At 37.4% G+C, this 21,879-nt stretch overlaps 1 protein-coding gene across 2 annotated transcripts in view; it reads right to left on the reverse strand.

The window, feature by feature from the left end:
* TTC39C (tetratricopeptide repeat domain 39C) overlaps positions 1-21,879 on the reverse strand; it is an 87,252-nt gene that overhangs the window by 25,853 nt on the left and 39,520 nt on the right. For both annotated transcript variants that reach the window (XM_015595727.2, XM_006920025.3), the window contains exons 4-6: positions 19,144-19,258; positions 9,371-9,725; positions 7,697-7,865 (exon numbers count right to left, since the gene is read on the reverse strand). In XM_015595727.2, coding sequence (XP_015451213.1) covers positions 7,697-7,865; positions 9,371-9,725; positions 19,144-19,258 — 639 coding nt within the window. The remainder of the gene's footprint in view (positions 1-7,696; positions 7,866-9,370; positions 9,726-19,143; positions 19,259-21,879) is intronic.

Raw genomic sequence — 21,879 nt, forward strand, 5'->3', positions numbered from 1 at the left:
GAGTGTTAGAGGCCTTTACATATTCTGGATATAAGTCCCTTATCAGATCTATAATTCCAAATATCTTCTCCCATTCTCTGGCTTGTCTTTTCACTTTCTTAATGGTATTCTTTGCAGCACAAAAGTTTTTAATTTTGATGTAGTGCAATTTACTTTTTTTTTCCTTCTGTTTGTGTGCTTTTGATGTCATGTCTCAGAAACCACTTCCTAACCCAAGAGTTTTATAGTTTTAGCTCTTACATTTAGGTCTGTGCTCCATTTTGCATTAATTCTTGTTTATGGTGTAAGGTAGTGGGTCCAAATTCATTCTCTTCATGTGGATATTCAGTTGTCCTAGCACCATTTGTTGAAAGACTATTCTTTGCCCATCAATTTGTCCTGTGACCTTGTCAAAAGTCAACTGATCCATAAATGTAAAGGTTTATTTCTTGACTCATTGATCTATATGTTTATTCTTATGCCAGTACAATACCGTCTTGATTACTTTGTAGTAAGTTTTGAGATTAGAGATTATGCATCTTCCAACTTTATTCTTCCTTTTCAAGAATGTTTTGTCTATTTGGGTTCCCTGAATTTAATATCAGTTTGTCAATTTCTGCAAAAAAAGTAAGCTGTGATTTTCATAGAGACTGAATTGAATCTGTAGCTCAATTAAGAAACATTGCCATCTTATTGAGTCTTCTGATAGATGAACATGCTATGTCTTTTATAGGTAACATTTTAAGAACTATTTTTAAACTGCTTTAATTTTCATCATTATGGAAATAAAAACAAATAAAAAGAAAACTATGTAGCAGAACACTGTTGCTGATACCAAGCACAAAATAATGATTTTACTCTGCCCACTATTTCTTGAGTATAATCTCTCATCACTGAGCAAGAGCTAAAGAGCTGCTCACGGCCTTTTGATTCTAACAATGACACCCCTGAAGCTATAACCCAAGGAAATAATTCAAGGGGGAAAAAAAGGAAAATATGCTCTTTATTGTGCTACTTGCTATCACAGTGAAATTTTGGGAAATAACAGAGAAACAGTGGCAGTCAAATATCCCAACAACAATTTTCCAACAGGGAAATATCAAATAATTAACACAACAGAAATCTACATAGTCCATATACCAATTATTTATTAATATTACGCTAAAACATGTAAACATTTGATCTGTAAACAATACTGAATAGAGTCTCATATGCATATTAAAGATCACAAAATAATTTGAAGTGAAACAATTTAATTATCACTGGGTTATTTTTATGAAGTTGCTTAATGTCTTAAAATAAACTATTATGTATGTGTTTTAAAATGAAAAGCCCTTCTTGTCATCTGTATAGCACACAGAAGGACATGTTGTGACAACCCACTTATTTACATGTGATTCAGCGTTAATGCTGCTGAGTAGCAGAATCGGTTTAGCAATGCTGCTACCAAGGACACCTGGCAATAGATTATGTATTTAACCCCTATCCTTAGAACTTGGAAAGGGAAAGCTCATCCTCTTAGGCACATTTAGTGAGCTCAGGGGTGTAAATCAATATTAACGTCTACTTGCTTTTCAACCCCACACTCTGTAAAGATAGAGTTTAACCTTAGCAATAACGAATATAATTAACTTAGCAATTTTACTATCATCTTCTCATTTCAGTGAACAGAGTCATTAAACCACATAATATGAATTTATCTCGCTGGAAAGTGAACACAAATACACCCTTCATCTCTCTTCAATCTCTCATTTCATGTACTTCTAAGAATAAACGGCAATGCGATTTTTTTGGCGCCTAAAGTAATAAAGAGAACCACGTAGGATGAAGAGAAGACTACAATTAATAGAACTTCAGGGACTTATTTCTCTTCCTGCATTGTCTTCTTCCTGATCCTATAAATAACAACATTACATCATGCTGGCAAGGCACGCTGCTCAAGTGCGGGAGGCAGGCGTGCTTGTCAACAGATGCAAAGACATGCTGCTACCAAACAGCTCTCATTAACGCCAACATTCCCCAGAGACATGCACACGGGCCCAGACCCTCCTGTGTCTGGTGCTTCTGCCCTGGCCCCTACACTCCATGACTCCCAAGGGCCTTCTGTCTCTTTTCCCTATATGATAAATTGATCACCAGAGGGATCAACCTCCACTTTTCTCTTCATGCCACAATGGTGAACTCATGGGCCTAAAAGCAACACAGACCACCCACTTATTCTGGAGAGCACCAATGAAAAATGTCATTTTATCTTTAAAAGAAGTCTAGAGAGAAAGCACCACTGCCCGTTTTTAAAAGGTACCTCAGACGACTGAAGACACCTGAAATAAAGGTGAAGAGTTCCAGCAACAGGACACACACACACTGGGGTCGAAGTGTAGACACCATTCACGCAGAACTTCATACGTAATAGAAAATAGGCATAAAAATCCCTACCCTCTTGGAAGGAAATGGGACATAAATATGGTGACATAAAGGTCAACCGTCAAAGCAGTCTCTGCAGACACTGCTGGTGAAAAAGAGAAACCACATCCTACCACATACTTCTCGGGAGGGATGGGAAGCACAAAGCAGTAGCAGACTGTGTAGTGAGGAGGCTGTGTCTCTCAGAAAGGACAAAGAAGGCAGCTTCAAGTAAGAGACAGATGATGTGGTAAGGGTACACATACACATTAAAGATGAAGTGCACTTTAACTTCTTCAGTGTGGCCCACAGGCCTTGTGCAAACGTCCACTTTGTCCTCATGAAGTAGTATGGCAGCTGCTGTAACTGTCTGAGACGCAGTTACAGCAAAGTACTTCCCAGGGTGAGCCTGTGGGGTACAGTGGCTTCTCACCTCGGCTCTCCCAGCAAGGAGCAGACCTCATTTAAGCCCAGCTGCTTTTGATTTCATTTAAATATATTTAATTGGCTGCTTTAGAGTCATACTTCTTTGGCCAGCACATCAGAATCTAAATATCTGATCTGGTGCCCTTCTGAGGAGGCCATCCTCTTACTCTCACTGTCAAGACATTTTTTGCATCTTCCTCAGAAAAAGGTTTACATGCCACACAAGAAAAGCAGATAGTCCTTGAAAACTGGCTTCTTTTCTTAACAAAGACATGATTTCGCTCACACTGATCAATGGATTTCCTTCCAATAGACTCATCTATTCGTTCAACAAATACACATTGATGGCCAGTCTTATGCTAGGCCCAGATTCTGAATTTTAAAATGCCAGCATACAAGATATTCAAAAAGTATGGGTCCACTTTTAATGTAGGGAGGAGACAAGAGAATTAAATGTTGATCAAGCTACATTCAGAGACTGCAATCTGCTGGTCAGCCCTGCAGCCAGGCCAGGAAAACACCTTCAGAAAAAGGAAGTAGGCTGGGAACTTCGAGCAGGGCTTTCACTCTACATATTTTTACCTTTTCATGGTAAATACTCTTCCCTTTCCTCACTATGTCCGTATCAAAGGAAATGAGAACTAAAGAATGACAAATAAACTCAATTCCCTGACCACTCAGGGTCCCTCTCAGTGCCTTTACTCTGCCCCTCTCATGCCCGCTCTGTCTCTGCCTTTCCATGTCCTTCTCAGTGCCTTTACTCTCTCTCTCACTGTCCTCATCTCTTGTCTCTGTTCCTGAGTCCCTCTCAGAGCCTTTACTCTGTCCTTCTGTCTCACTGTCCCTCTCACTCTCTGCCCCTGAGAGGAGACCACGCTCTGTCTGTGGGGTGTTACCCCTTTTCTAAACTTTCCATTTGACTCTAACTTTGGCGCGTGTGTTGAATTCTTTTCACACTCTCCGCCAAAGGACCCTCTTCTCCTCTGGGGACGGGGCTTGATCTCCCCCACAACGCCGGGGAAATCTGCCCTGTCTTGCATCACTTTCAAAATAGGAGTTCTAAAAATGCTTGCCTAATAGCAACCTCAGTTGAATGTGCTTTTCAACTTTCATTCATTCAAATATTTGAGCATTTATTATAGATACACATGAACAGACTAATATTAAATATTTGTTTCATCACTAGTTGCACCATATAGTGTGTACACAAAAGTATGTATACACATAAAATGAAATGCATATATCTGTATATTACATACTAGATTCTTAAAACTGAAGGGAGGAGGGTAAGTTGTGCAAATATGTATTGTTTGAAGAAAAGAGAAATAGAAATAAAAAGTTTATTAAAATGTAGACTTGTCCCTAACACTTTTTAATCAAAAAGAAAAAACCCCAATCACTAGTATATTAATGGATTTAACACTACCATAGGTTTAACTGAATGAAAATTAATGAAAAAATACAAAAATTCAAAACTATAAATATCAATTCACATTTTAAAATGGAGATTACTATATAACCCACGGGTCAACTTCCTAATAGCTGTTTGTATTATGGAAATTCAAGGAAAAGTAAATATAGGTACTGTATAGTACTTATTGCATATACTACATGCACACCCATTTTGCCAATTACAAGCCTAGCTTTTACTGACAGCTCTCAACACCAAAACAAGTTTTTTCTAAGAGGAGAAAAAAAAGAGTGAGAAAATTTAGTAAACCCACTTCCCAGGCCTAAACACTCAACAGAAATAATAACAACCATTACTCCACTAGTTAGATAGCATTTATCACATGTTAATTACTATCTAAACCCACAGGACAGTCACATGGGAGAAGTCAAAAGAGACAGGACAGTTAATAAGGAACACGCAGGAGGGTAGAGAAGGTTAGAGGTGGGAATAAGTAGACATGTAAAGGGGAGAAGCAAAGGCAATAAAAAATGAAATTCTTCCTGCAGCCTGGCTGAGACTCAGTCCCAAAGGGCGGAGGTGCTTGCCATCCTGAGGTACAAAGAGACCAAAGGTGTAGGACTTTACTGCCTTGTCAAGTTAGGCCATAACGACAGAAAATAATGAAGCCACCACAACAAGGGCTATGCGAGTGGCAGGATACGTTAAAGACCATCTTTCCATAAGGACTCCAAATTGTCCCAAAGTACATAAAAAGTTGTAAATGCTATTAGAAGAGAAAGTGTACATAATCTGAAAATAATGAGTACAGGAAAATGAAAACTAACCAGCATATATTGAGCTAGTCACCCTGTATGATCGCAAGCTGACACAAATAACCTTGCATATTTTGAGTCACTGCAGAAACTAAGTCAGCGTCATATGATGTACCTGCCTAAATTAGAGCCTCCAGACCACGCTCTGGTTTGTTGATAAAAAGATCTCAAGGGGTCCTATCTCTAACCTAAATGCTCACTGAGAAGAAAAGACTCTTTGCAAGCAAATTCGTCACTTGAGTCATGTGTGTTTTCATAAACTGAGGCCTTACAAAGCCTTTGCTGAGAGCCACATCACAGCCTCCCTGGGCAGAGTTCCTCATCTGCAAATGGAAGATGTCGCCATGTGTTAGCTTCCTACAGGGTTCTTGGACACCTTGAGGATAATATCAATAATATTTCAAGCTAGCCCTAAAATCCTTCTATTCTCTGAGCCTTTGGGATAGGCCAAACAGAAACACTCATATTTCACCTGGCCCTCAGGCTACAGCTCACTAAACAAGCAGTCATAAATCTTTTACTTTTTTTCTTTTAAAATCAAAAATCAGTTGGGAAAGCGAGCTGCTTGCAATGAAGGAGTTCTAACGTTATCTAGTATTCCGATCACAGTTATCTCCCCTAAAAGGGACTGGATGCCTGCTAAGAGCTATTATGTTAACTCTGCATCTCCCAAACCATATTTATAAGAATCCTTTGATAGTGCTATGGCTTCCTCATTTCTAGAACCGTCTTGACAACAATGAACGACCACTTACTTTTAGCAGTCACTCAGTTCTTAATACAAATAAATTGTGGCACAAACTAAAACCATAACCAAATTAAGTTTTGAGGGAAAAAAGTTATTAATTTAGCTAAAAGTTAAGCATTTTTTTTTTTGTATAATGAAAAACTAAAATGGCAAACATAACAAAATAAATCCTGACTTTTACATTTCTATTTAACAGCTTCAAAATCCAAGGTAGAGCATTCAGTGACCAGTGAGTAGAGAGAAGTCTAATAAATGCCTGGTGTTATGGTGCCCTATTGCTGTGCTGCACACAACTGTAAGCTTCAGGCTCTCATCTCCCGTCAACAAACCCCTGAAGAACACTGAACGGAGTATCGTGTTGAGTTACTCAGAATGTATAATGCCTATCCTTTAATAAATGTACATCTAAGAAAGCACTTCCCTTGTATGGAACTTTCATTTCAGAAATGGTCACTGAAGTGAGAAGGCTTAGTCAATATAAAGTTTCTTTTTACAGTGGTATTTCCTCCTACATAAACCCAGGGGAGCAGAGAAACATGAATAGCCTGAACATGCTTCCCTACATGTAGGACCATAACCTTGAACTTGAAAGAAGAGAACATTAACATATAGAATGGACCACAAAAGAGATTGATCAGAACTATGTTTTTAAGGTAGCAGGAGGAGAAAAAAAGAGAATTAAAACTGAGGGTTCATGAGTCTGAATGCAGAGAAAACCAGTTTCAAGAAAATGAGGAGAAAAATAACTCAGACATGGGTTTAAATAATTCGGATCCTGATGAGTTTTCTGTTCTGTTTCTATAATAAATTATTAGTATAATCTCTAAAATATGACTTCCATATATATATAGGTGAGGAGTCCTCAGATTTAAGGAGTACTTCATGAAGGAAAGAAATTATTAGGGAAATAATATATACTCCACTATCAATAAAAATTAGTGGACAAAACATCCCTATGCTTATGAAAGCATTCCTAGGCAAAAATCTTCAAAAGCACTCATGGAGTTTGCTGTGGGCTGACTGTTAGCACTGACGCTGCTGCATGCAGAGTGCCTGTTGAACTGAAGGACTGAGGTTGTTAAAATCTCACATTGATTCACTGCAAGCTGTTGTGAGAATGAGTAGTGCACCAGCACACAGCCACCTTCTTTTACATATATAATTATATCTTATGTTTTCATTTTTCTTCAAATCCTCATGTCCTCAAGCAAGCAGACAAAAAACGAGGGGCAGAGGAGAAATAAAGTACCACCCCTACCTCCCCACCCAAACACACACGAGGCCAGGGCACATTCTGCTTTTGGCCTCACTTGCTGGGTGAGCTTGAGAAGTCACTTCCAGCCCTCTCAGATCCCTGTTCTTTTCTATAAAATGTCAATGGCAATTTTGTATCTATGTCATAGGGCTGTTCTGAGGATTAAATCGGATAGCATGTGTAATGCTCCTGGCACAGTAGAAAGTAACAAATTAAGCACGTGAAAAAGTAACAAAAGCTACTACTGTTTCAAGGCTAATGCTGTCCTTGACATTTAAGGCAATAACTTGTGTATAAATCACTTTTTAGTTGAGATAAAAATTTAGAAATGGATTATTAGTGACTCCAAAGAAGAAAAAAATTTTGTGTTCTTCAACTAAGAGACTTATTAATGCTCCTCTGCCTTCAGCTTACAGTACACCAGTCTCGTCTTATTACCTACGTGAAACCTCAGCCCTACTTCACCCACGTCTCCTGAACAGAAGGCAACTGACTAACATCCTGGGTTCCTGGAAGTCTTTCGTAGCAATCATACACAAGAACAAACCGTTCCTCGGCCTTATGACATTCAGGCTCATTGTGATACTAGTCCCCAAGTGAGCATTATAGATGTGATCAACACAAAGCTTTATTTTAAAAAGACAGGGAAGACACAGTACCTCTAATCGTTGTATGCGTCCTTTGAAAAACATAAAGAGGGAAGAATTTGGATAAGCAGCTTCTTTTTTGAGAAGAATTTCCTTTGCTTCATCCAGGCCTGCCTTGTTATCACTGCCATCCAAGGCAAAAAATGGGCGGACTACAGTGTGATACCAGAGCAGAGCTAATCTGAAGGAAGAGGGAGAGAAACATTGAGCAAAAGATTTTTCTTATAATGCTTCTATTTTTAAAAAATCAGTATGTGCTTGTCCAATACACACTCCTTCCAAAAGCTTACCATGCAATCTCTGAAGTAAAATCGGAGTATCTTTCCCCCTTTTTTCAATATTTGGAAAACCAGAACTTTGGCACAACATATAAATCAGCATACTCCCATGTATCAGGTGAGAAGAGAATATGATAGAAGCATTTAGCACTTTTGAGGCTTCTAAATGAATCTCTGAATTTATGATGGATGTAAATCTCTGAATTCTATATCTCATTCATCAATGCATGAATTAAAAACGGTAACTGGTTACCATGAATTTACTGTCCCCTCATAATAAAAGCATTACTTTTTACAAATGGAAAATGTTATTTCAAGGTTGCATTCACAAAAGTTAGGTGTAAGCCTCAGAATCTGAATTTAAATACAGAAGCCACAGGAAAAATTATTACTTAATTGGGTTAAAATAAATAGCTGAGGACTAGATAAAGGGCCCTTTCTCTGGCCTTTGAGGATGTTCAATTTCAAAATCAAAAAATAAATTATTTGAAATTTCTTCACTTCAAACTCATCCTTTTCAAGAAAAATGCCATGTTAAAACAGGTAAAGAAAATAGACCCATTGGGATCTGCTTTAATGAATACACAAAAATGTTTAACCAACACAACACATAGTTTTATGTTAAGTGTGTGATTCTAGCATGCTCCAAAATTTGGTTCTCTTCTGGAGATCAGGCTAATTTACATTATTAATTCAATTCATTCCTTTCTCAGAAAATAATATTAATAAATAGACAAATTATCACAAGTTTAAAATCTATTAAGTCAAATTAATAAAAGACCACTGTTTGTATAATTTAATAAATTTGGGGGCATAAATATTTTTTTAAATAAAAACTAATGATCTTTTTAATAGCTGCCAACCGATTAACATCCAAAATCCTCAATACTGACATGAATAGAAATAGAGCTAAGCCTCTCTGATATCAACATTTTTTTGGAACAAATTTGACAAGTTATGGTATAATGTCAAAGAACATCTAGTGTCTGGTAAAAATACTCAAATTGCAAATGACGGTTATTTACTAGATTGAAAAAAATCATATCATTTTTAACTGATGGAGAAATGGGTGAATCCTTGCTCTGGACAGAATTGTGAATCTCAATGGCTATGGTCAAGGTCACAAAAACTGCTTATAAAATTTATAAAATCACTTCAGGTTGAAAAATAGGATCTTTATACCTATTTAAAAGTAAGACTTAAGAATAGTGCCCCGTCCTCTAAAGGTAGCTTATACACACCACCAAAAACATAGTCCTCGGCACTGTATGTACTAAAAGATGTAAATCATGGTACCATGTCAACCAACCAGGCATTTTACCTGAAGTTTCCTTGAAAGGTTTTGATTGTTGTGCACTTACTTTCAACACTATAGTATCTACCAAAGCATTGCAATATAGCTACTCACGTAGCTAAAGGGGCCTTCATGTCCTTACTTTCGCTTGCATACATCAGTGAAGAAAGCCCCTGTAGGCGGTCTCCAGGAAAACCAAGCAGGTTGATGATTTTGAGCAGGTTTGGGGGCACCATGGATATGCAAAGGTGAAAAAGGCCATATCCAAAGCTAACAGCACCTTTCAGTCTGTTTAGAGACTCCTCAGACACCCCTTCAGTCACAATGTGATTATCATTTGCAGCATCAGAGGTCAAGGGTTCTTCAGTTAGCTTCTTCTGATACAGTTCCTGGAGGGCATTGATGTCCAGATAGCATTTATTGTAAATTTTCCAAGCTTTCCTAAGGATCCACCCACCCTTTATATAAGCTGTAAAGAGAAGCAGAGAAAGACATGAAAAAATAAACATTCAAAAATAATTTTTCTATATTAATAATAAAGAATATTGAAGAACAGTCTGAATCTCAATCAAAAATTTTAAAAAATGAAAATTATCATCTATCATTGTACCTTCTTTTCTTTGTAGGGCTTAAATTCTTTATTCATTGTCTGTTTACCTTTACTACACTGGAGGACCCACAGGCAAGAACCATGTATTATTTTGTTCACTGTTGCATCAAGCCCCTCATACATTAGCTAGACCATAGAATATAATGTATATGGAATGAAGGAATGAATGAATGATTGCAACCATGCAAGCATCACTTGAATCTGACTTTTTTTCATGTGTTCTGTGAAACATAAGCCTCCATCCCGTCTCTGAACTTCCAAAGAGCTTTCCTGATAAACCTCTTTTATTAATGCTTACATTTGCCTAGCCTGTGTTTCATTTCTCCTCAAGAACAAGTTCTAAGTAATTCACTGCTAAATTTAGACCCAAGCACCAAGCATAGAGACTTGCCAAAAAAATCAAACAAGCAAACAAAAAGGATTAATATTTATTGGGTGAACAAATGGCCAGTTTAATAACAAAAAAGTCATTACACGTTAAATGCAGAAATGCAAAGAATCCTCAGTTCATCTCTATCTAATGCCTATTAGTGGCTTAACCGCATTTTATTGGGGTGGCTTTAATTGGTGTATGACAACAGTGCTCATCACTGGCCCAGCAGCGAGTTCCAGTGAAGGGGGGTGGCAAAAAAGAAGCTACTTCACACCAGAAGGTGAAAATTTATTTTTAAAGCTGTTTCCATTATTTCCCGTTAGTGCAATTTTTCTTGACAGAGCCCTCCTGAGAATGTGTGCCAAAAAAAGGACTTCAGAGATAAAACCTGAGATCCATCGCCCTCGATGTCCCTGGCCCCTCTCAGATAAGCCCTCAGGTCCCGCCTCAACTTCTCCTTCTATAAACATGTTTCCCTTCTAATGAAGAAGGGGAGGGCTAGTTGATTTATTTGTGCTTATCTGAGTGCATCATCATCACCTTTCTGAGAAAGAGGTCTTCTGCAGGGAATTTTCTGTAAAATCATTCTTTCGTTAACTGCAGAAGAGCCCTCATCCATGTGGCCCTGTTACCAATATGGCACCAACACTCTGACCCAATGTACAAACAGAAGACGTGAACTATCCTACACTCCCAGGCCCTTTAGGATAGCAGGAAACGGAGTTCTTAAAGAGTTATTTGTAAATTACAGAAAAAATACATAACATATCTGATTTATAAGGGTCTAACTACAGAACTGAAAGTGATCTAAGAAAATATGGTATGTGTGGAAAAAGAGTTAACACAGCAGGCTTATCATTATCCTTTGAGAGACCTGCTTACGACGTTGTTGGCCCTGGTCTGGCATCTGGGAACTTGGATTTGGGAGGATTCCCACCATTTACAGAACAGATAAGAGTGGCTCACTGTACCTACATTATTTGTATAAACAATGTATTTTATTTGGAACACTTGCTTTCCTCGGGGAGTCTGAAATCTGGGTTCGTACAAAGCAGACGGTGTCTACATAGTAGCGCCCCCTAAAAACTCTGGGCCCTGAGTCTCTAATGAGCTTCCCAGTTGGTAACATTTCATCTGTGCTGTCACGACACTCACTGACTTGGAAATTAAGCATATTCTACGCAACTCCACTGGGAGAGGACCTTGGGAGCTTGTGCCTATTTCCCAGACTTCACCCCATGCACCTTTTTCTTTGCTGTAATAAATCAAAGCCATGAGCATAATTATAGGCCGAGTCCTCCAAGCCAATCATTGAACTTGAGGGTCTTGAGGACCTCCAATTCATGGAATAAAGCTATGATTTTACTTAAATGTATCAATTTTCTAACAAATGATGACTATCTCCTAAGGGATCACAATGCAAAACACAACCATTCCACAAGTTCTAGATTATTAATTTCCTATAGCCTAAGTGCACTGAAAAGAATGCTGTAAGATAGAATGAACAAGCAAAACAAATCAGTCAATACATGCTTTTTAAAAAGAGAAGTATTTTTATAACTTAATTATAAAAGTAGTTACATGTTTGAAACTACTTTCACTCAGTTCTATTTAACAAAAATATTTACTGAGCAAATACTAAATTTCAGGAACTGAATAAGAAATAAGACACAAATCCTGCCTTCAAGAGGCTCAAAGACTTTTTACCTCCTAAACAAAAGTACTGTGGGAAAAGAAAGGTTTGAGAAAACCCTGGAACTTTTTTGTATGCTAGCAAAGTGTTCGGGCTGATCCAATATACTCACAGATGTGAAAGATGACTCTCAGTCATGATCCAAAAAGCCAAAGACTGAATAGAAAAACAGAAAAAGGAAAAAAAAAAGAAATAGGAAACTAACATATATATTCACATGTATATTCTTGAGAACACAAAAGCAACTAGGATCTAACTGAAGAGAAATAAACATTGGTATGGATTTTAAAAAATGAAAGGAAAAGAAAACCAGAAAAATCTTAAAAATATTAATCAGCTATTGGTTAAGTTCCTATTATATGCCTAGGTCTTTTCTTGATATCTAAGCAACACAAAAGAACTGAGACATAAATAATCTCAGCCCTCCAAATGCTCATGATAAAATTAGAAAATAAAACATGATAAAAATAAGTGTGCATAAGACTATACACACACACACACACACACGTGTGTGTGTGTGTGTGTGTGTGTGTGTGTGTGTGTGTGTGTGTATCTGCTCCATTGGATCGTATATAGAAAAATGAAAACAAATGATGTTGAGATTATGGGTGAATTGTTCTTTGTTATTTCCTTTTTGTCATTCGATTGTTTTCAATGTACTAAATACATACATAAATTAGAAAGTGCAAAATAAGTTGTGGGATTTTAGAAAAAAACTTTATTTCCTTCTAACTGAGAATTTTTCTCTCTAAATTCTAAACCACCTGGCACCCATGCCCAACTGGAAATTTAGAGGAAAAAATTAACTCCATTTTATCCTGCGTTTTTGAGGCTACTGCAGCTTTATTAAGGGAGCGAAGCTCCCGTCTAGGGAAAGGCAGCATTCCAGGAGAGAGAAACAGGAGTGCAGGCATGAAGGCACAGAGAGACAAGGTGTCAGAGGCAAAGTGAAACAGGGTACACGGGACAAAAGGATTTAAGGATGGTGCGCTCAGATTATGGAGGCCCCTGGGGTCCCGCTAAGGAAGGAGACCTGCACAGGAGAAATGGGGAATTTCTAAGACTGGGGTTGAAGGGACTAGTTAGGGAAATGAACTGTAGTAATCCAGATCCCAGGTGAAGAGTTATAGGAAAGGTGGCAGCAATAGAAACAAACACAAAAATCCATCAACGCCAGCTGCACACAACTTAGTTGATAAAACAAAACAAAAACATGGTAAAAGTCCATTTTTATAGACTAAAAGTTAAATTAATTCAGCATGTCTAATTTCTTGCCTAAGAAAGGAAATTAGGTGCCAGTGTCTAAAAGGACAAGTTAAAGTCTATAGTAATAAGTATTAATGCCCTTAATTTAAGCCAGGTAAACAGAGCCCAAAATTTTGATGAAGTCAAAGATTATAAACTAAAATAGGTGCAAAACAAATACACATAGAGAGAGAGATTTTATTTTTACTACTTTCTAAATTCAACTTGGCACTGAAACAGGTTCCCCAGGATTTGCTCTACTACTCCCAGTCCCAAACACTGTGACTATAACATCTGAGCACAGACAGAACCCAAGCGGATGAGCAAAGGTTGAGGGAGGATTGGGCAGGGTGCGCTTCACAGCAGACAGTAGGCGTACTGCACCACAGCTCCTGCAGGAGGGACTCTTACTCTTAGCTCAATGGCATAGCAATGTGGCCCTTGAGTGCATGTCTTCCCAACAAGCAGAGAAAACAGTATTCAAGATCCTTCCACATGACTCCTGAAAGGTCGAATATAAATCATTTGGCCACTATTATCTGTGCCTGTGGAGGAAGACAGAGAGAGAAGAAAACCACAGACTGCTTGTCCTCCCCTATTGGGGCCAGCCTCAATCAGCTGGGAGATGTAGGAGGGAGAGAAAACCCTGCCCCCTTATCAGGGATGGGAGTGAGGTGAGGGGGGTTCTTCCTGGCAAAGGGCAAGCATTGCCTGGAAGATGAAAATATCAAGTTATATCAAATTAATCTTGGAAAAAATTGTGTAGATGTTTCAGTGGAGACTCCACTGAGAGCTCTTACCATAGCATTCTGCCTGTTCACTTGTCAGAGATGAGGCTAGTTAACCCTACAATAGAAGCTAAGTTGAGGCTTGCCTTTCATATTATCCACATAACTTTGGAAGGGAAAAGATGATTTAGTTTTTACTAGTCAGCTTACCTCCTCATTATTATCTTTACCCCTAGTTGACAGACTTCCAACAGACTCGCTTCTCTAATCAAAACTATTCTTGGGGCTTCTTGGGGCTCAATATCATGTATCACTTTTCTGAATGGCATCACCCTTTCTTTAATTTACATATTACAAAACCCCCATATGCTAGGCAAGGGAACCATATCAGGTGCCAGGGACCGAGAGGAGAAAATGGACTTCCATTCTTTATAGCCCTGCTCAGAGACAGGATCAAGGATCCTTGATCTTCCCAGGCAGAGATCAGGAACTGCTCATTCCCTGTGCAACCTCTATGACTAACTATATGTCTACTGGTGAAGGTATTGAGGAAAGAGAGGGAATATATAAAATGGAGTCATTACCAAGATGTTAGAATTATTACTACCATGAAGGTTAAGGCATAAAGCAATACTCTGTTCTTATTCTAACTAGCCTGGGAACTTAATTTTTTTTTTAACTTTCCAGTCATACATCAATGCCTAGATATACATCTGGATCTCCAGGTAACCCCCTCTAATTACCCCCTGAAGGACTCACATATCCAGACTTCCTGGCACCCATCTTCCAGACCACCTGGCATCCATCATCCTGACCGTCTGACATCTGACTGATAATCATTCTGGACCAATCCTAGGGCTAAGAATGCAGGACTAATAATTCTCAAGAATGTACTTTTTACTATAAGAACGTTTAACTTTTCTTTCTTCTTCGGAACACTTCTGAGTTTTTGCCCAGCTGGCTAGTTCTAGCAAAGCCTCCAGACTCTGAGTTCGTTCTACAGTATCACCCTGGATTATAATTTATTCCTCTTTCTTCCCTGCCTAACTATCAATTGCCTCAGGACAAGATCTACATCTCTAGACCATTAACACCTATCACTTCACAGTGTCTGACACATAGTAAGTGCTCAATAAATATGGGGGGAAAGATAGCAGGTAGGCACAGGTCCCTGCCCCAAGAAATGTACAGCCTAATAGACATGTAAATAAAATTTGTATCGCTGTGTGATGAATGCTCTGACTAGCTATGTACGGGGCACATACAGAGCAACAAAGGCCAGAGAGAAACATAAACGGGGTGGGGGTATTCCATGCTGTTGGACAGTGTGTATAACAGCATAAGGCAGCAAAGGGCATTCAGAACTGCAAGGAGCTCTGCTTAGCTAGATACGACGGTAAGAAGGCAGGTAGGCTGGAAAGGGAACCGGGTTCTCACATGCCACCCAAGGAAAGAATTGGATTTTACCTTGTAGGTGGATGCAGGATAGGTAAGTGTTTAAAGTACAAGTGTACCCAGTTTTAGAAAGATGGCCAAAAAGAGAATGTCACCTGGAGAAGCATGTGAGTCAGCAGCATGCTGTTATACTACTTCAGGGGCTAGTTCCATGGGACCTAGGGAGAAAGTAGGCATGGGTAGTGAGGGAGAAGGCCTGAGAAACCTGGGTTTCTGGGCCACTCACAGGGTGGTTGCTCAAGTAATGAAACTGAGGTAAAGGGAAAATGGTGAGAATACTAGAAATTCAGATATAACAAGAAACCCACGGATCAGGTACTATTCTGTGATCACTAACAAGCAGTGTAAATTACTCAACCTCAACCAAATCATTCAGCCTCAACCGCCTCACATATAAAATAAGGAAAACAATCTCATTTGAGGAAAATTTACTGAGCATGTATTATGCCCAAAAGAGCAAGACCTGAGGCCTATCTTCAAGACCAAAAGGAAATAAAGGAAACATGAAAATTAAGGTGGTGAGTACCATAAAATAGGTTTGAAAATAACTTTTTATTACAAAAGTAATATATGAAAAAAAAAAGCCCTTGAATATTAAAAAGAGACAAATAGTATGAGAAAATGAAGAGAGATAGAGCAATTCATTATAAAGAAGATCAAATGAGGTAAAGGATAAGAACTCTTTTAAAAGTATGACCCATTAAAAAATTTACAAAGACTCACGTCTAACTGTTGCTCAGGTGAGCGTGTGTACCATCCACCCACTCAAGGGGTCGGGGAGAAGAACCTATAACAAAAATCTCCAAGAAGGAGTTTTTCCTCCAAGAAAATTTCCTCCATCAAAAATGTCTTCTAAGAAATGGACTCCAACCAAAAAAGTAAATAAATATTTTATAGTTTAATAACCCAGTGGGTTTCTAAAAGGCAAATGAAGCCCACTTTTGGTTATGTTTGTTTGTTTGAAACAAATACTGAGCTATTCATAGAGCAAGTGACCACTATGTATATTTATTAGAAACTGAGGTTTTCATGTATGTCAGAATTTCATTTCAATATCAATATTACATTCAATAAATAATATGACTTCAGGAAGAACCAAAAGCAGTGTTAAAAATCAATGACAAACAGGATTATTGATTCATAAGTATCATTATTAAATAAGTAAAGGCCATTTCACAAGGTCACAAGGTAATTTGTGAAAAAAATACAGTTTATAGATGAAATATAAAACAGGTCTGGCTTCACAATTAACCTAAAAAAAAAGATAGAGAACACCTGAATGTCCGAGAGGAATTATTTAAATAAATTATAAAATGTTCATATGATAAACTAATGCTATTATTTAAAATTATATTTTGAAACTGAGTTATAGGAGAAATATGTATAATATAATCTAAGAGGGAAAAATAGAGAAAAAATAGGGAAAAACACTCTATATTCAATTTTGAAAAAAGAAATATATAGAAACATAAAATAAGTCATTAGCGATAGAGTGATTTTTCCAAGTAGTGAGACTAGCGATGACTTACTTTCTTCCTTACTTTTTTCTATCTTCTAAATTCTCTATAACAGTATTTAGCAATTTTACAATCACAATAATTTTAAAATAAATACTACTAACTGTTGATTCTAAATTTCATGAGGACAGGTGCCATGGCCTATGTTTGTTCATGTAACATAGTTTCTAGCACATTGTGTGTGCTCAATAATTATTTGATAAATGAACCAATGAATAAACAAATGGACAGACACACTCACTTTTCAAATTTTTATATATTTTCAGACTTATAGAAGAGTTGCAAGATTAATACAAAGAATTCCCAGATTCCCTTTACCCTAATCCCCCAAACATTTTACTACAATTGATTTATCCTACTCTCTCAACATTTTTCTCAATGGCTAAAATTAGCTCCTTAAAAAGTCCTTGACCCAATGATTTGGGTCCCTAATACTTGAAGGGGGAAATGTTAGGGAGCTAATCAGACATGAGTGAACAAAGGAATAGAGGGGAACAAAGGAATAGAGGTCAAGACTAGAGACCACCCAAAGAATACCCTACTAGTAGTTAGAGAATCCCTTCTGCATCCCCAGAGACAAAGGACAGGAGGGGCATAATTTATAGCTGGTTTAATCTGGCCACAGACACATGTGCAGAAGGTACTACTCTAACCTGCCCACAACCTCAGCCTCATTATACTGTCATTATACCATGTTTATGCACAGAAGTTCACGAATCTAATTATAACAGATTAGATTCTGGGTAAGTGCATGCGCACTAAGCAAAGTGTTATATAGCAGCCAAGTGTCAATCAAAATGACCTCACTTGCCAATCACTTTTTTAACTATCCATCATAGCCCTAATATAATGCAGACCTCTCTCTTCCATGGGGTTACAGCCCTCTTTGCTGAGACTCCACTCCTCCCTTGGAGCATACGCTTATTTCTTTTATATTTTTACTTCCCAAATTCTACAGGGCTACAGTCTTCCTTAGCATAGCCCATCTTCTCCTAAAATACATTTTTAATAAATCTTATTTCTTAAAAAAAAAAAACAAAAAAAAACAAGTCCTTGAATGTGAGGAAAAGCAGATCACAGAAAACACTGGAGTTCCTTTCTTGATGCAAGAGTTCCAGATAGTTCTGCTGCTTTTTAACATACACATCAGTATAAAACTCCAAATGGACATTTTATACTACTGCATTATAGAAAATTCATATGAACTATGAAGCCCTGACCATATAAGTCAGTAAGTTATTGGGAAAATCCTGAGATGAGGATTAAAGAGAAATATAAAATTGAACCAAAGCAAAAGTCCAAAGAACAATCATAGTACATCAAGAGAAGGATAAAATCTAGAAAGTCCAAATTTTAGAAAAATTAAATTCCACTTTTGACTTGAGCCAAATAAAAACAAAGCATCCTCAAGTATGAGATAGAGAGGAAGAGACACAGAGAGAGGAGAATTGAAGAGAACTACTTCCTGGTAGTCCAGTAAGAAAAGTATATATTAAAACTTAGCAATACATCCTTCTTCATTTAAGGATTGGGAAAAAATGCTTTTCTGATAGTGAATTTTAATTGATTACCATTTTGAATTTTTTTTCCCAAGTAAATCCTATCTAACAAAGTGGGAGGTTTCCACAATCAGTATCAGAGAGACACGTAACCACATAAACAAAAGAATTAGTGTCAATGTTAGGCACAGTCTTACAGCAAGCTATTAGAAACTCAATGTGAGTCTATACTACTCAAGATATTAAAGCTACAAAATCAGAGTAAGTATTTCCCTTGAACAAACTAATTTAGAAATTACTTTATCTCTCCCTCTAAAGGTTGTTAAAATGTAAGTCATTCAAGTATATTATGAAATCTTTACTATATGCTCATGTCTTCAATAACAATTTAAACCAGTTATATTTCACTGTAAAGGTTATCATGACAACTTGATTCCCACAAAAAAATTATCTATCTATCTATCTATCTATCTATCTATCTATCTATCTATCTATCTATCACACTGGTAATTTCTCTAAGTATGAGAACAGTCTTGAAACAAGAGGATGAACACAGGCTTTGGTACTAAAAGCACTCTACTAAACACACCTCAAGCAACTGTGGTTTCAATTTCCACAGTTATAAATCCAAGTAATAAATCAGTATCATGCCCCAAAGAAGTGCCATATACTTTCAAAGATTGAAATAGGAGACATTCTTAAAAAAGAATATTACCAATTGTGTACACTGAATAGCAAAAGCCATGAAAAATAACGTCCCAGCATACCTGACAATTCTTGTTTTACAAATGAGAGCACAGCCAGATATACTTGACAGTCAGCTATGATTATCTGCCTCTGAAGCCGATCAACCATAGAGGGGGTGGATTTTCGGACATCGACCTGTTTGGTGGGAAGAAAGTACATGATGATAAGTCACTCACAAGAATACTCCTTCCAAACAACTATTTGTTTATTGTAGAAAATAATCCCTGAAACATGGCAGCCACTGAAAGAAAGTCAAGACCAAATTTATACTATAAACCTTGAAGTTCTATTTTCCTACTAGGTCTAGCTTTGTTTTGTTAACAATACAATGCTGAAAAGCATTATAATGCAAAGACAAATATTCTAAATAATAAAAACTGAGTTCATGAGAAACAAGAAAGCCAACAGAACTTCAGAGTTTTACCTTTTTAAAAACAATGTAAGATCTTATTTATCCAAGATAAAAATCACTAAATGTACAAAACATTCCCCACAGTAGATACCTTTGCAGCCATCTACCTTCAGGTAGGGCTGATATGAGGGTGCGTTCCTCAGTGCATAAAACTGAGATGTGAGAGTTGGAAACTTACCACATTTTAGTTAGGAAGAAAATATCCCGGATTTAAAAATAGCTTTAAATGAATCACAAATTAAACTCGAAATTTAAGTACTAATCTCTAAGGTTATAGCTACCTCTACAAAATACTAGTTTATAGCCCTCACTAAAGGCTGCTAAAATGTAGGTCATTTAAGTATAGTAACAAATTCACGCTCAGGCATTGAATAACAATTTCGGGCCTTCAAAAACAAACAAAATAAGCAAAAAGTAAAAGCAAAAAACCCTATTTTTTATAAGATGTTGGTCTTTATTATCGAGAATGCTTCTAAATGAAGAAAAATCATTCTGAAATAGAAGACTGCATCCTTAATACAAAGTAAACTTTAACAAAAGCAAAATAGCTTTCATATTTTTTCACAATATCAGAAATTATAGGATTTTTGCAAATATGCCAGTAGTATACATAGTATACATGACAGAATGACCAATCTCCCCTTTTTCTAGATTAGGACAATTCATCATGGTCACAGTGGTTCCTGATTTAGTCCCAGCACTCCTCACTTTGTTTGCTTGGGTAAAAGTCAATCAATCTATTGATGCTTCAGTTTCCTTGCTTGTAATAGCATCTGCTCTGCAGGGTTGTTGGAAGGGCTAATGAGATACTGTAAAATGTGACAATGTTTTTTAAATGCAAGGACCCATTACAAATGTTAACTATTAACATATGTGCTAGGCATGGTATTAGATGCTGAGGGAAGGCATGTAAATAAGCTTACAGTCTAATGAGGGAATGCTGACCTTATTATGCTCTGAAGTATAAAAGTACAAGGAACTATGGGAACCTGTAGGAGACACACCCAACAGGGCTTGGGGGCTCAGGCAAGAGTCCTTGGAGAAAATGACATCTAGGAAGAAGTATGAGTACAAACCGGGTCAAGAGGGAGGAGAATGTTCTAGGCAGAGGAAAAGTAAACACCAAGTAAGCCACAGTAAGGAGCTTGGACTTTATTGTAATGGCAATGGCAGGGACACTGAAAATGAAGCCCACAACATATTATTTGAATTTTAGTGACTATATTATGGAGAATGAACTAGAGAACAGTAAGAGTAGAGGAAGAAATGCCAGGGAGGGTTGTCTTATGCAAGCAGAGATGGTGGCTGACTCAGGAAAATGGCAGGAGGATGGAGAGAAGTAGATGAATTCAGGAGGTATTTAAGAAAGAGTCAACAGGACTTGGACAATGATTAGATGTTGGGTTTAGAGAGAGAGGAATCAAGAAAAACTCCAGTCTTTCTGGAGCATTAGGAGACAATACCCTTAGCCAATCAGTGTCTTCTTCACGGTGGACACCATAAGAGCAGAGGTGAAGCAACTTAGATTGACATGAAGGAACAGAAGACAGGCAACTTTTGATGACTATGATAGACTGGTTTGTCAGCTAAATGAGTGACATATGTGAGACACCTAGGCATTGTAGAAATAATAGGGGTAAACGGATGCCTCTCTGAGGCCTAAAACTTTTGCACTGGAAGGTAAAAGAAAATTCAGGAAAAGTGGATTATGATATTACTGTTACCTTATTTGTAACCAAATGCAAGTGAAGCCTGGAGGAAAACGGGTACACAGCTGAATTCCTGAATTATGCCAAAATGCACTGTATTCGAATTACATATATGAAAGCCTTATTACAAAAGTCTTTGCCACGTAGCCCATGATAGAAGAAATTTTCAGATACCAAAAGAACATGCACTGATTGGCTCTAATGACAGAATGGAGCTTCTCTTAAGAAATACATTTTAATCAAAAGCCGTAAGAAACATTTAGTGCTTTCAGCCATATTCTATTATTTTAATTAAATTTGTTGGAGTGACATTGGTTAATATTACATAGGTTTCAAGTATACAATTCTACAATACATCATCTGTATATTGCATTGTGTGCTCACTACTCAAAGTCAAATTTCCTTCTGTCACCCGCTTTACTCTTTTCTACCTCTCCTCTCCCTCCTTCCCTCTGGTAACCTCTAAACTGTTGTCTGCATCTATGAGTTTTTGTTTGTCTTGCTCATTTGTTGCTTTCACTTTTATATTCCACATATGAGTGAAATCACATGGTTCTTGACTTTTTCCATTTGACTTACTTCATTTAGCATGATAGTCTCAAGATCCATCCATGTTGACACAAATGGCAGTATTT

Source organism: Pteropus alecto, unplaced genomic scaffold (assembly GCF_000325575.1).
Source record: "Pteropus alecto unplaced genomic scaffold, ASM32557v1 scaffold146, whole genome shotgun sequence".
NCBI classification, from domain to species: Eukaryota; Metazoa; Chordata; class Mammalia; order Chiroptera; family Pteropodidae; genus Pteropus; species Pteropus alecto.